At 41.9% G+C, this 13,621-nt stretch overlaps 1 protein-coding gene across 5 annotated transcripts in view; it reads right to left on the bottom strand.

Moving 5' to 3' along the window:
• Positions 1-13,621, bottom strand: part of PXK (PX domain containing serine/threonine kinase like) — a 74,620-nt gene that overhangs the window by 21,061 nt on the left and 39,938 nt on the right. For 4 of the 5 annotated variants that reach the window (XM_047826040.1, XM_047826048.1, XM_047826065.1 and 1 more), the window contains 8 exons: positions 10,278-10,355; positions 9,674-9,747; positions 9,037-9,111; positions 5,988-6,092; positions 5,327-5,428; positions 3,709-3,870; positions 3,158-3,275; positions 1,821-1,899 (listed from right to left, as the gene is read on the bottom strand). In XM_047826040.1, coding sequence (XP_047681996.1) covers positions 1,821-1,899; positions 3,158-3,275; positions 3,709-3,870; positions 5,327-5,428; positions 5,988-6,092; positions 9,037-9,111; positions 9,674-9,747; positions 10,278-10,355 — 793 coding nt within the window. The remainder of the gene's footprint in view (positions 1-1,820; positions 1,900-3,157; positions 3,276-3,708; positions 3,871-5,326; positions 5,429-5,987; positions 6,093-9,036; positions 9,112-9,673; positions 9,748-10,277; positions 10,356-13,621) is intronic. The other variant, XM_047826055.1, reaches the window with a different exon arrangement.

Raw genomic sequence — 13,621 nt, 5'->3', positions numbered from 1 at the left:
GACATAACTCTCCTGTCCAGGCCACAGGTCCATTTACTTCCAGAAAACATGTTTTAACTGAACATAGCTCACGCCTCTTCATATATTCAAGTATCCTTCGCAAGGCTGAAGGCCACACGGTAGAAAGACTTAAGTGAGGAAAAAGCAATTTGGATTCACTTTAGCACTGGAAGACGGGGTGGAGAATGGAAGAGCTTCGGGGGGCGGAAGGGGGGCTGCAAATGCAAACCCAAGTAAATCAACATGGATACGGGCTGTTCCCTAACCACAAATGCATTTTCCTCTACCAGTTTGTGTGAAAATTATTTTATTTCCCTAACTGGATCTATTCTTCTGTATTCACATTGCTGTTAAAGGAGGATGCTTGGGAGAGACACATGCCAGTGTCAGCAGAACTTTAATATGTCACATCCTCAGGGCAAGGGCTTGGGCTGCTTGCCTCAGCACCAGCTTCCTTGGGGCCTAGGATGGCACCTGGGCTATAGCAGACCCTCTCTAAACACGAGGAAGCTGAACTTACCACAACCTCCTCTGAGTTCTGGCTGTATGCACTTCCAGCTAAGTCCTGCCCTGTTCCCCACATTGTTGTTTCCTGAGTACATGTGTTCTACAGCAAGCTGGTACAGACAAAGCACTGGGCACACTGCATGGCATGTCATGTTCACAAAAGATAAGCTGAACGAGTATTAATCATAATGAACATTTGAAAAGCACTTATTGGGGTGCCTGGGAGGCTCAGTCAGTTAAATGTCCGACTCTTGATTTCAGCTCAGGACATGACCTCACAGTTCGTGGGTTCAAGCCCCAAGTCGGGCTCTGAGCTGACAAGGTTGAACCTGCTTGGGATTCTCTCTCTCTTTCTCTGCCCCTCTCCTACTCACATGTTCTCTCTCTTTCACTCTCAAAATAAATAAATCAACTTTAAAAAAAAAAAAGAGAGAGAGAACTCCTTTAAAAATAAAATAAAAAGCACTTATTAAGTACCTGGCACTTTATTAGGAATCATCTCATTAAATCCTCCCAATAACCTTCTGAGGTGGGTCCTATTATCATCCTCATTTTACAGATAAGGAAACTCAGCTTCTAGACAGGAAACCTGCCAAAGGTCACCCAGGTAGAAGTGGTGAAGCTAGGTCCACCCCCATAACCCTTAGAGGTTATGTCTAAGCCTCAGACACATTCTACTTAACCACCTGCTGCCTCTCTAAGAAGGAATAGAAAATATACTGAGAGGCAAGGCCCCAAAGTACTATTTCAATTGTCTTGCTTAACTATTCATAACCCAGTTTAAGGGAGAATGCCTTCTGAGCTCTAAGCCCCTAGCACAAGGCCTGGTACATGTCAGATGTTTAATAAATGTTACTCAGGGAGCAAAGGAACAAACAAGTGCATGGGAGGCAAGAAACGTGCTACCCTCCTCTTAGAGTTGGATCCACTGAGGCCTATGACTTGTGAACCAGTCACAGCTGAGGGCCAACTGGTGTGCTGAAACAGGGCCATAAAGGACAGCGCTTGAGCAAGCCCTCTGTCAGGATTTCCTAGGTGGGGGATGCCATGGGTACACACACACAATGCTAACACCAACAGGGAGAGACACGTGTGAGAGTGTGGACATCAAAGCAGAGCCATCAGACTACGGTAGCAGAGAGGTCACGAGGAAAGGTCATGATATCATGCTGCAAGTGACCAACAGCAAGCAGGTCACTCTAACTCTGCAAGGACCACGATTGGGTATTTACTATGGTACCAAGCACCTGGGTTAGTAGGCTGGCGTTTGACATAGTTATGAAGATTACAACCAAGGCATATGATTGACTTACGGCATCTGTAAGAGCCGGGAGACGGTAGGCATGCCATTTTTACAGGCTTCACAAGACAGCGTAGACTCCAACACGGCCACTTGAAATGAACAGATACACATTTTAGTTCCACAGAACATGCTGGCAAATCCACTTGGTGATGAAAAGTTTGACACCACTTCGCAACAACTGTCTGCAGGCTGATCAGGATGGTGTCAAAACTCTTCACGCACAGACAGATGGCATACACGGGGGAGGGGGATGTTGGCACCATGGATGTTACCGATGACTCAAAATAAATGGTTCAGAAACCACATGCTGACAGAAAGCTAAATATATCTCAAAGATAATTGGAGGAAGGACTCAAGATATCATTCATAAAAGTGTTTGCTCTCTTAAAAGAGAAGTAAACACCACACAGAAAGTTCTGAACTTGAAAGACATTTTGCTGCTTGTGTGCCTTTAATCAAAACCAGCACACAAAATGCCAACTGTTGATACCTCATCATCCAACACCTTGGATGATATATAAACAAAAGCAGCCAGACTTTTCCACTCACAGGTCACTGTTGAGTTTCAGCTGTTCAAACTCAACACAAAGTAGTCTCAGGGCCTGTTCTTTTGAACCACCTCATTTGACACAGAACTAGCACTTGGTGGAGGCTTAGCTTGCAGATCTTGAAGACTTGGGGGTCCAGGAGCTACCCTGCCCTCCCTTCTCAGTGCTCTAGCAGTGAGTTCTGAGCTGGCTGTGGAGGGCATGAAAGGGTCCCTGGATGAGTGTGCATCAGTTCCTACATCCCTCTCCCAAAGGTGTCTCCCACCTGGCCTCGGACTCTCCTCGGTCCCCTCAGTAATTCTGGAAGAACTCCTGGATCCAATTTTCCAGGCATCTGTCTACCTGCCTACCCCTCCTCATGCTCGTCCTGCCAGGCTTTTATTTATAAGAGGCCCAGCCCCTGGTTCTCTTGTTCCCTGCAGGTCCCACTTCGGCCTCAGTCTGGCTCCCAACACCTGCCCTAGTCGAAAGGCTGCCTTCAATTTGCCTGCTCCTGGTTTCTGCTTTTCTATCAGAATCAGTCCAGCCATACTTCTTTTTACAACCTACTTTCAAAATTCTAAAAACAGTTACAAAACATCTCCTGAGGTTTTAGATAGCCTGACAAATGGACAAGCCATCTGAATTTTTAGTGAAGTGCATGTAAATAAATTGCTCAGACTTTGTTGACTTTTAAATTGGATTTGATTGACTGTGGAGAATGCCAACTTCCTCTGGGTCCTTCCTGGACTCTGGAAAGGGGGTGAGTAACTCTGCAGACTACCAGGGCCCAGAAGACTCCTTCAAACCCCATACTAACCCACAGCCATAGACGGCGCAGGAGGGAAGGAGTCTACAGGCACTGAGTCTGGCGGTCGTCCATAAGTCATTTCATACAGTAAGTGGCCAAAGCAGTGGACGTCCACACTTTCCAATGTCTGTGGAAGACAAGACAGAAGCAGTGTGGTCATCCTTCAGTTTGGGTTTGTGAATTCCAATGCTCCTTTCCTACACTTCCACTGAGAAACATGGCCCAGGGGCAACTCCACCCACAACTGGTAGTGAAAACACAACTCCAAAGCCTTTTGCAAAAGCTCACAAGGCATTACTTTGACTCAAGATCTTGGTCCTACTCCACTGTTTTCCAGTCAGTGATTCTACATCTCTCCATGTCCCATCTACCATTTCAACAAGGCTCTTGGAGGTACAGTGATGCTCTGTAGGAGGAAGAGGGCTAAGAAGCATGGCCTACCCTGCCTGTACCTCTCACTGCTTAGTGCATATTTCTTACATGGGCAGATCATGGGTCCTGCATGGGGGCAATTTATACCAAAAAATGAACTTGCTATTTTGTTACTTTTAGCAACTTACATTGATTTTCCTGAACTGTGAGAAATAGGATCGGTAGAAGGAAGGAAGGCCCAATAAAGAATTCTCAAGGTCTAGCAGCCGGCAAGTGTCACCATCTAGCATCACATTGGAGGCATGCAGATGCCCATAAGGGAATCCCTTGTCATGTAGAAACTTTAGTACCTATTAAAAAATATGTATAGGTTACATTTTCTCCCCCAATTCATTCAGCTGTGAGACAGGTTAAATTTGTATTTTAAGTCAATACGTTGTGAAACAAAACCAAAGAGGTCACTGAGGAGATTCCTAAAGAAAAATGCCACTTCCATCCATTTCTTTGGAGACGGGGATGATGCTGAATACTATCCAGCTATGAGACACAACAATAAGCTCCCTCATTTCCAAACAACAGAGGAGCAGTCTGCATGTACTTGGGGTTAACACCTTTGGTGCCAAAAAGCTCTACTTTAAGCACTTTCTGATCTCAACGGGCCAGCTCTTTTCAGGCCACAGTCTTGATCCTCCTGCACAGATGAGTAAAGCTATCATGTCAGGGCATCGGCCAAAGTTATTCAGGAAAAGAGGTTGAGCTGAAGACATCTCTAGACCAATCTCTTCTCAGAATATACTGGGCTGTTTATTAACAGAAACATATGACCGGCTCCCACAGAAAGAAGCAAACTTTTCCTGCCATTTAATAAACAGTGGCTCATCCAGTAATCCAGATCCCTAGATAAACCCCCACAAAGACCTTGTGAACTAGAGCAGTGCTAGCCAAAGGGGGTGCCCAGGGCAATCTACTGAGGACTGGAAGAAAATGATACAACTTCTCCCTTTTCTCTTCCTTCCTTCCTTCCTTCCTTCCTTCCTTCCTTCCTTCCTTTGGAGCACGCACGCATGTCAGCAGGGTTGGGGCAGAGAGAGGGAGAGAGAAAGAATCCCAAGCAGGCTCTGTACTGTCACCATGGAGCCTGACACAGGGTTCAAACCCACAAACTGTGAGATCATGACCCGAGCCAAAATCAAGAGTCGGACCACTGAGCCACTCAGGTGCCACTTTAACTTCTCCTTCTTCTTGTTTTGTTTTTAATCTCCTTCTTTCCTAACTTATAATGTACAACATATATTAGTAGTAGGGTACGCATATAATAGTTAAATGTATGTAACATCGGCGGGGGGTGGGGTGGGGTTATGTTTAAATTATTTTCACTGATAGGGTCTCACAATCCAAGGAGCCTGGAGAACACTGATGTAGAAAGAAAACGGGAAAGCCTTTTCATGCTAGTTACACTTATGCAAGGGAGCCATACGGTTACATATTGACAAAACAAAACCAACAATATTGGCACAAAGATAAAGATCAACCAAACATAACACAAAAGTTGGTATCAGCACAGTAAAGTTCTTAAAAATCAGACACTAAATTCCAATAGCTAAGCTTTGGTAATTTTGTAGATCTAAACTGCTGTCTTAGGTCTGAAATATTTGCTTTTTGGGATAAAATGGGACAATGCCATCAGTTTATAAGTGATCAGACAACTTAAACTATTTTGGATGTTGCCTAAGAACTTTCCCAAAAGAATACAGTAAACTGGATGAAATTCCAATGCAGCTTAAACAAATATTAAATACCTCTTACCTCTAATATTTGCCGCCCATATGTTTTTATTTGCTGGAGTTCAAGGCCCTGGATCTTCTTAGGGTTGCAGTACTTCTTTAGGAATGGGTCTTTTGGTTTTGCCTTTGGAAAAGAACAAAGAGCACATAAGAAAGCAGCAGAGGGTTTACATTCTGCACACAGCCTCCTGGAACAGGGAGGAGTCTGAGCATCTGGTGGTGCCTGATGAGATCAGCTCACAGGAGGTGGTTTTTTAAAATACAAGGGTCTGTACAGTTGATAGAAAGAAGCTGACCTGGGTTCCATCCCTTCTCTAGTCCAGTAAAGATCAAACAGGTCTTGACCTTGGCAGACCCCAAAGTCCTATTTTCCAACTTTCCTGAGATACTGCAGTATTGCTTTCTTAAGTGAAAGACACAAACTTCAAAACTGACCTAAGAAAACAGCCTACAATGTAATGGACCTAAGCATTGTGTGTCCAACCTTCTTCCATGTGGGGAAAGGAATGCTCTTTAACCAGACTGGGTAGTTTTATTGCTAAAGTCAAAATAGATTCCAAATAAAATCAAAATTAAAATAAAGCCCCCAGGGCCTAACTTCTGGAAACTTAAAGCTCAAGTATCAACAACAGGTTCTGAAGGGACTTGAGAAAGTCCTTATGACCATGAACTTGCACAAGTACCTTGTAGATCAGGTCCTTCAAAGTTCCTTTTTCATTAAACATCCTAATAAGCAATGCTGAGGATTCATTAGCTGTGGCAAAGGTGACCCGATAGATGTAAGGGTGCTGCCAAAACAAGAAAGAAATTCACGATTATTCACATCAGTGTCTAGGTCCTTTGAGATAAGAATCTGGTTACATAGAGACAAGTACCATTTCACCTGTGTAGTTGCACATAAATGTGGGGATGTCCCTGAATACATGGCATTTTCTTACAAGATGACCAACTAGCACCTCGTTCTTTATTTTTTTAAATGTTTATTTATTTGGAGAGAGACAGAGCGTGAGGGGAGAGGGGCAGAGAGAGGGGGAGAGTGAAAATCCCAAGCAGGCTCCCCGCTGTCAGCACGGAGTCCCATGCAGGGCTCGATCTCACCCCAAGCCGAAATCAAGAGTCAGACGCTTAAGCGACTGAGCCACCTGGGTGCACCTGGTTCTTTAGATGAGAGAAGGAACATAAACAAAGGGAGGTGGCTAACCGGCACGGTGAGCTCTACATGTGAAGGTATCTGCCTGGGTATGCACATTCTCAGAACCCAGGCAAAAGGGTGGAAGAAAGAGAAAGTCTGAGTTTGGGGGACAATGGGGTCTGCTGCTGTAAACTGGTAAAGACTATAGCCAAATCCTAGAACAGCCAAGTGAGGACCAGGGTAAATGTGTCTTTATTCACAGCTTTGCCTAACATTTCACACTGCTGTTCGGTACCACGCCAGGGAATGTAAAAGCCAGAAAACAAGCAAAAGCAGCATCCTTTGGCATCTTAAGCCCTTATCAAAAGCAGCTTGCAAGAATCTTCCGATCCTTCTACTGGAGTGTGCAATATGACGATTCACAGGGTATTCCTGAGATGGGGACACTGAGTCAACCAAGTGGGGTGAAGAGTGAGACAAATTATTTAATGACTGAAAGGAAAGTCCTCGTATGACCTGGAATTTTGGTTACATGAACAAAGTGGCTTCAGACAGATATTACAATATCCATTAGCTCAAAGGAATAACATTAAAATTTAAACCCTTAGGAGCTGAGCTGTGCAAGGAATTGGGAGGCAGGGGTTGAGTGGGGTGGGGATGGAAGGGTGCGTCCAAAAAAATACAGTAACTGATCATGAAGTTTCTCCTGATCATCACATCAAAATGATTGATGTTGACACTCTAACAGCTTTATTGAAATATAACCACACATACCATTAAAATTCATCTATTTACAGTGCACAAGTCAATGGTTTTCAGTAGATTCAGAGCTGTACAAACTACCACACAACCTAATTTTAGAACATTTTCATCACCCCAAAAAGGAACCCAATGAATAAAATAAAAATCTTTGAGTCCATACGATATAAACAGAGGGGAGAATAGGAAGCTCTTCCTTAAAGTGCCAACTCATAAACCTAAGAAGAATGATGAAGTTGGAAAATCTCAATGAGGCTAAAACTAGTGGATTTGGTAACAACAGGATATTTATACAGTCTCAAAATATCTCCTTTATTAATTCTTATCATCTTATGAAAATAATTAAGGATGGGTACAAATGTTTAGCCTGAATTGTTCACTGTGGCTTTTTTTTTTTTTTAAATAAGAACAAAAAACTGGAAGTGGTCCAAATGTCTAGTATAAGATTAGCTGAATAAACTGAAGTAAAGCCAACGACAATTCTATGGAGCCAGAATAATGATGTTATACTATATGTATTCAACATAAAAGATGCACATGGTATATACCATTAACCAAAAAATCAGGTTTTAAAATAATATGTGTATAATTTTTCAAAAAAAAACCCATATAAAGCTCTAGAAAAGCAACAACTACACATTTTGGTCCATGCTTCTGGTTGGTTGGGATTACAAGTGAGTTTTATTTTATTTTTGCTTTTCCATGTTTTCTGACTTTCCACAATTTTAATATGCACCACTTATCTGTACTACCTCCTTTTAAAAAACCACAACCATTAAAAGAAATTTGGAGGGGCGTCTGGGTGGCTCAGTTGGTTAAGTGTCCAACTTCGGCTCAAGTCGTCGTGATCTCACAGTTCATGGGTTCAAGCCCTGCCTGAGGCTCTGTGCTGACAGCTCAGAACCTAGAGCCTGCTTCGGATTCTGTGACTCCATCTCTCCCTCTGCCCCTCCCCTGTTCGTGTACTCATTCTCTAAATAAATAAATAAATAAATAAATAAATGTATGTTGAAAACCAAAATTAAAAAAAAAAATGGAATTGAATGCTGAGAGCTTGTGTCACACAACTAATCGCACTCAAAGACCACAGCATTTTTCTTGGCTACATATCACACTTCATTAAAAGCTTGGTTTTGCTAGCCTGACAAGACCTTCTATCTTCAAAAACGAACTTGCCAACCCAACTAGACAGGTCAGCATAATTGTGCTCATGAATGACTCAGTCTAGGGTCCTACATCCTCATGCAGACCACAGATAAAGAACATCAATACTAACTCAATTTTCTGGCCAGATTAGTCTTTTCCTGAAGACATTCTGCATATATTCTGAAACATATTGATGTGTTTTTTTCCACTAAAGGCCTTGGATCAAAATGTACATTAGCATAAACAATACCAGGCACTCCTAAAGGCCAACTATTTGGCCTGTGAGAATAGTGACTCAGACAGCAAAAGAGCTCTTGTGCTTCCCCATACCCAGCCTATCTAAATCTATATTAGTTCTGTTTTCTCAGGCTAGAAACAGATCTTTCAATTCCATGGATATAAACATCCTCATCAAGAACAAAGTGGGTGCTTTCCTACTCTGACATTTGTTTAAAACACATAACCATTTAAATTATCATGTTTCATGGTTTGTGTAGATGTCACGAATGCCATTTAAATGGCCTCTGAACTATGGGAGTAGCCCTGAACAATTTCAGTCTGAACTAAAATCCACTCTACCTCTCCATTCCGTTGAGCCTACAGAGTATTTCCAGCTCGTCTGTCCATGGTCACCTACAAGAAAACACTGTGAATCTGTCATCAGTACATAGAATAATAGAAGGGCTTGTACTCACCAAACAGGAAGGCAGAAGTTTGATTAGACACTGAAAATCTTTATCTGACAGATACTTGTCGGGACCAAGGTCAGCCTGAAAACATGGGGGGAAATATTAGGGTGTTGCCTTAGTAATCAAAAGAAAAATTCCTTGTTACTCTTTCCCTTTTTTCATTTGCCCAAATATATGACTGTAAACCAAAGATGAAAACCACACTAAGTCTTGTTGCCTCAAGGCTTTTCTGGAGAGGTAGAATATAAACATATATGTACCAGGATTTAACTACACTCTTATCAAATTCCATTAACCAAATCACTAGAACTCCCAAAGTGAGAGATGTAACATAAAGTAATGTTCAAGTATGTCTTCCTTCAAACAAACTGCAAAATTGCCAATCCTAAAGAGGCTCCAGAAATATTTTAAGCTGTTCCTGTTTCTTTCCAGATGTTTACTAGTTGATCAGATAATATCACATCCATATAACCAAATGAATAAGCAAAGTGACTCAAAATGACTCTCTTTTGTTGTGGGACTGAAGAGGCCTTGTACATCATTCAGGAGCACAGAACAGTTTCTTAATTCTCTTTTCCAATATCTGCTTTCATAAACCCAGCTAAAGTCCCTGAAATGAGACTGAAGCAAAAAACCAGCTTACCCAGCTTAACACTAGCCGTTCCTTTGGCTGATTTTTAATCTTCATCAAGAAATATTTCTTCCTTATTCTCCAACCTGCCATAAAAGCAGAGATGTATTTATAGCATATCATTTTTACACCAACAGAAATATTATCAACTAAAGAATAATAAAACTTAAGTTTGGTAATACTATCCACAGTAACACAGGCACCAGCAAAATGACCATTTGGTAATGTTGACATGGGAAAGACTGTACTTAAGAAAAGCAAAACAAAACAAAAAGTCCAGAAACCCCACCAAAAAAACACCAAAAACAACGGCAAAGAAACTATTCTATTCACAGGAATAGGAAAACTTCAGTTAAAGTTTAGTGAGAAAGAGTGACGGCAAATGAATGAGGGCCCTAAAAGTACACAGTACTACCCTCCGAACCCTCAGGTAGTGCTTTACCCAAGATTCATGAAGTATAAAAATTATGGGCTGCACCTCCAGGCAGTCAGAAAGCAAAAAGAAAAAGAAATCACCTGCATTTAAGAGCTTTCTCAGGATACAGATAGGAAAGTGTGACAAAGAGTCCAGTTCTATGACCTGTATTAACAGACTAGACATATGCCAGTTTCTCACCTATGTCTTTCAACGGTTCTACCACCTCCCACTTTGGTTCTGATCGGAAGAACATGGAAACTTGCTGTAAGGCAATCTCTGCAAAGACATTTTAGAAACTCATCAGGCAAACCTGTCATGAAAGTACCATATGCTTAAGATCTTATTCTAGCAAATGAAATCCTTATGGTCTATGACCTTCTTCAAAAACTTAATTAAAAAAAAAATCTGCAGATATAACTGCAATGTAGGATTCTAGATTGGATCCTGGAACAGAAAAAGGACATTAGTGGAAAAACTAGTGAAATCTGCATAGAATCTGTAGTTAATAGTAATGCACCAATGTTGATTTCTTAGTTTTGATAACTGTGCCATGGTCACGTAAGATGCTAACATTAGGGGAAATTCGGTGAGGGGTGGTATATATAAACTCTCTGTACTCTATAAGTCTAAAATTATTCCAAAGTAAAAAGTTTATTAAAAAGAGTAATTATTAATGATATAAAAAAATACATAGATATTTTTTAAACTGAAAGATCTAAAATACCTAAACTAGTTGGCATAAGCCAGGACTTCATTATATGCACCAAGCCACAACCCAAGCACAAAATTCAAAATGTGATCTGAGGTCAGCTCAGAACAGTCTTTATGTTGCTCCAAGTGATATTTATCCTGTCTTCATTCCTCATGGAATTACAGCTTTCACCAACAAAGAAGCGATTAGCCTTAAATATATATTGGAAATAAAAGCCAGTGTTTTAGAAAAACATCTACGTACAGCAACAACACAGTTCTATTGTGGGAAGTTACCATACCCCTGTTTACTGGAAAAATAATCCATCCTTCTTTTGTGTTCATGTATCGTAAGAACGTTTCCCCCTTTTAAGAAGACAATGAGAAGAGGAAGTTCTTTAACGTTCACTGTATTAAGAAATTATCAGAACTGTGCCTTTTTACATTTCCTGCAAAAAGCAACATCTGTAATTTGCTATTTTCCCTCAATGCAATGAGAAAATGAAGCCACTCTAGATCCCTGAAAGCAAACAGCAACACTGCAAGTTCACTGTGGAATTTCAACTCCACCTGGCATGAATGACATTCCAGGCACACTGGTGAGGAATGAGAGATTCGGCAAAAATGCTCTCCATATGTCAGAATGACCTAGTCTGGAATTACCATGCCAAGCACTTGGCAAACAATGTCATATATTTTACGGCACATTATGAGTTAAGAGATTCGGGGAAGAAAACAATCGACTCGTTTAGTGACTCGATACATAAAGTGTTGATGCTATCCACACAGAAGAAAACAAGACATGATCAAATACAAAACTGACTCCACCTACATTTGTTCTAACTACCCCAAAGCGACAAACCATCTGGAGGGACCGAGTATGGCAGAAGCATATAAAATTTTCATAATCAACACTGGGACCTCTGTACCTCCTCTATAATTAATGTTGATAAAAATGTTTTAGCATTTCCAAAACAACTTGAATGTAAACAATCATTAAAACAACTTCAACATAACTTAAAAACACACTGTTTTCAGTGAAAATCATTATCAACTTTGAGAAGGATCATGAAAAATAATTTTCTAAATGCAGTACAATGTGATTCTAAGAGCTGTAAAGGACAGTTCATTCACAACCAACAGTGACTCATAACTTCCCGCAAAATCCTTATTCAACATTTATCGTATGCTACTACGTACCACATGTTGTTCTAGGAATGGGGGAAATAGCTGTCAACAAACAACGTGCTGAATTTGTTACTGATAAATTGAGGACTGGAAAACTGATTTTTTTTTTTTTTTTACCTTAGAGAATCAGGAAATTGCAGAAAGGACATTTTCTTTCCCTTGAACTATGACTTATTGTGAAGCAAATCACATACCTACACTTTCAGTATGAATCCCCTCCCTCCCCAGATTCAGCCAACACACTTCAATCGTAAGCATCTACTCCTCTGCTTAGAAACATTTACTAGCACACCATTTCCTAACAAAATCAAGGCCAAGCTTCTAAATCTAATGTTAACTCAGCTCTGGCTTTAACTTATCTTTCTGTCTTTACCCCTCCACAACATGTGGTACCTAGATTTGCCTGCCTTGACCCCCAGAAGATTGGCCTGACCCCACCCCTCTGCATTTTCCATTCCTGTCCTTCAAGGGTCAACCCAAATCTGCTGCTCCCCTAGCCAGGTCTCCCTGGGCCCTCCATCCTCTGTACATTCCCAGAGCTACAAGTGTCCTTCTCCTATGGGATTCACCGTGGACTGTCCTGAGGTATGGCTACTCTCTTCCATTAGACTGTGAACTCCAGCTGGAAGGCTATGTCTTAGTGTGGGCAAAAGCCCACAGCTACATGGAAATATTTTTTTCTCTCCTGGAGCACTGGCCCTTGCCTCTGGCCTGGCAAACTTCTACTTATCCTTAGATCTCCACGTAGGTATCAACTTTTCTGGAAGCCTTCCTCCACCTTCAGATCTGGATCATCTGCCCCTCTACCCCTACCCTCAAGGTGCTGCTCCATGTCTACTCTGCCACAGCCTTCACCTGTCAATCTCCCTGCAGAAGTGCCTTGGGGTGCGGGTAGGGGACTATATTTTCCTCAATGCTGTATTTGTAGCACCTGACACAGAGTAGGCACTCAATAAATATTTGATAAAGCAAGAACTAAGGGTTCAACATGTGTTCAATGGATGTGGATGCTCTCTCCCATTAGAACACGAAATCCACGAAACGAAAGGCATCTGCTCTCTTATTTCTTGAACACTGACTGACACCTGGGGAAAAACTGCATGCTCAGGAAATGCTGATAAACCAGCCCCAGGCAGGAAATGCACAGCAATGCCTTCAGGCCCATCCTGTGCTTCCCACAGAGCTCTGACTTCTCAGCTCAGAATATACCAGTTGCCCCTAGTATGTGCAATCTCTGAGCTCCTAGATCCCAGCTCCATGATGATTACAGGGAACAGCCTCCTCCAGCCCAGCAGCTGGGCTCCAGATCCCCCATCTACTACAGCAGGAGTAGTAGAGGAGGTCTACAGAAGGAGTAGATGTGTGGAGGTCTGCACAGCGGACTGCGGCCTACAACTTCCCAAAGCATCCTGCTCTCGTTCTGAACACAATCCACACCCCCACTTGAGTCCACTACTGCCTGACCTACTCACAGGGTTCCTGGGTAGAAGAGGGCCTGTCCACTTCCTGTCCACTCCCCTTTCCCCTCTTCTTGTTTTATAGATCAGGACCTGAGGTTCACAGAGGGGAAATGCTATAAAGCTGTCACCGGGATCCAAGCTCCTCATCTCTGGTACAAGTGACTTTTGCATTGACATTAAAAATGGACATTAAAAATCCCCTAT

Source organism: Prionailurus viverrinus, chromosome A2, assembly GCF_022837055.1.
Source record: "Prionailurus viverrinus isolate Anna chromosome A2, UM_Priviv_1.0, whole genome shotgun sequence".
Lineage (NCBI taxonomy): Eukaryota > Metazoa > Chordata > Mammalia > Carnivora > Felidae > Prionailurus > Prionailurus viverrinus.
This window is presented reverse-complemented; position numbering and strand designations above follow the sequence as displayed.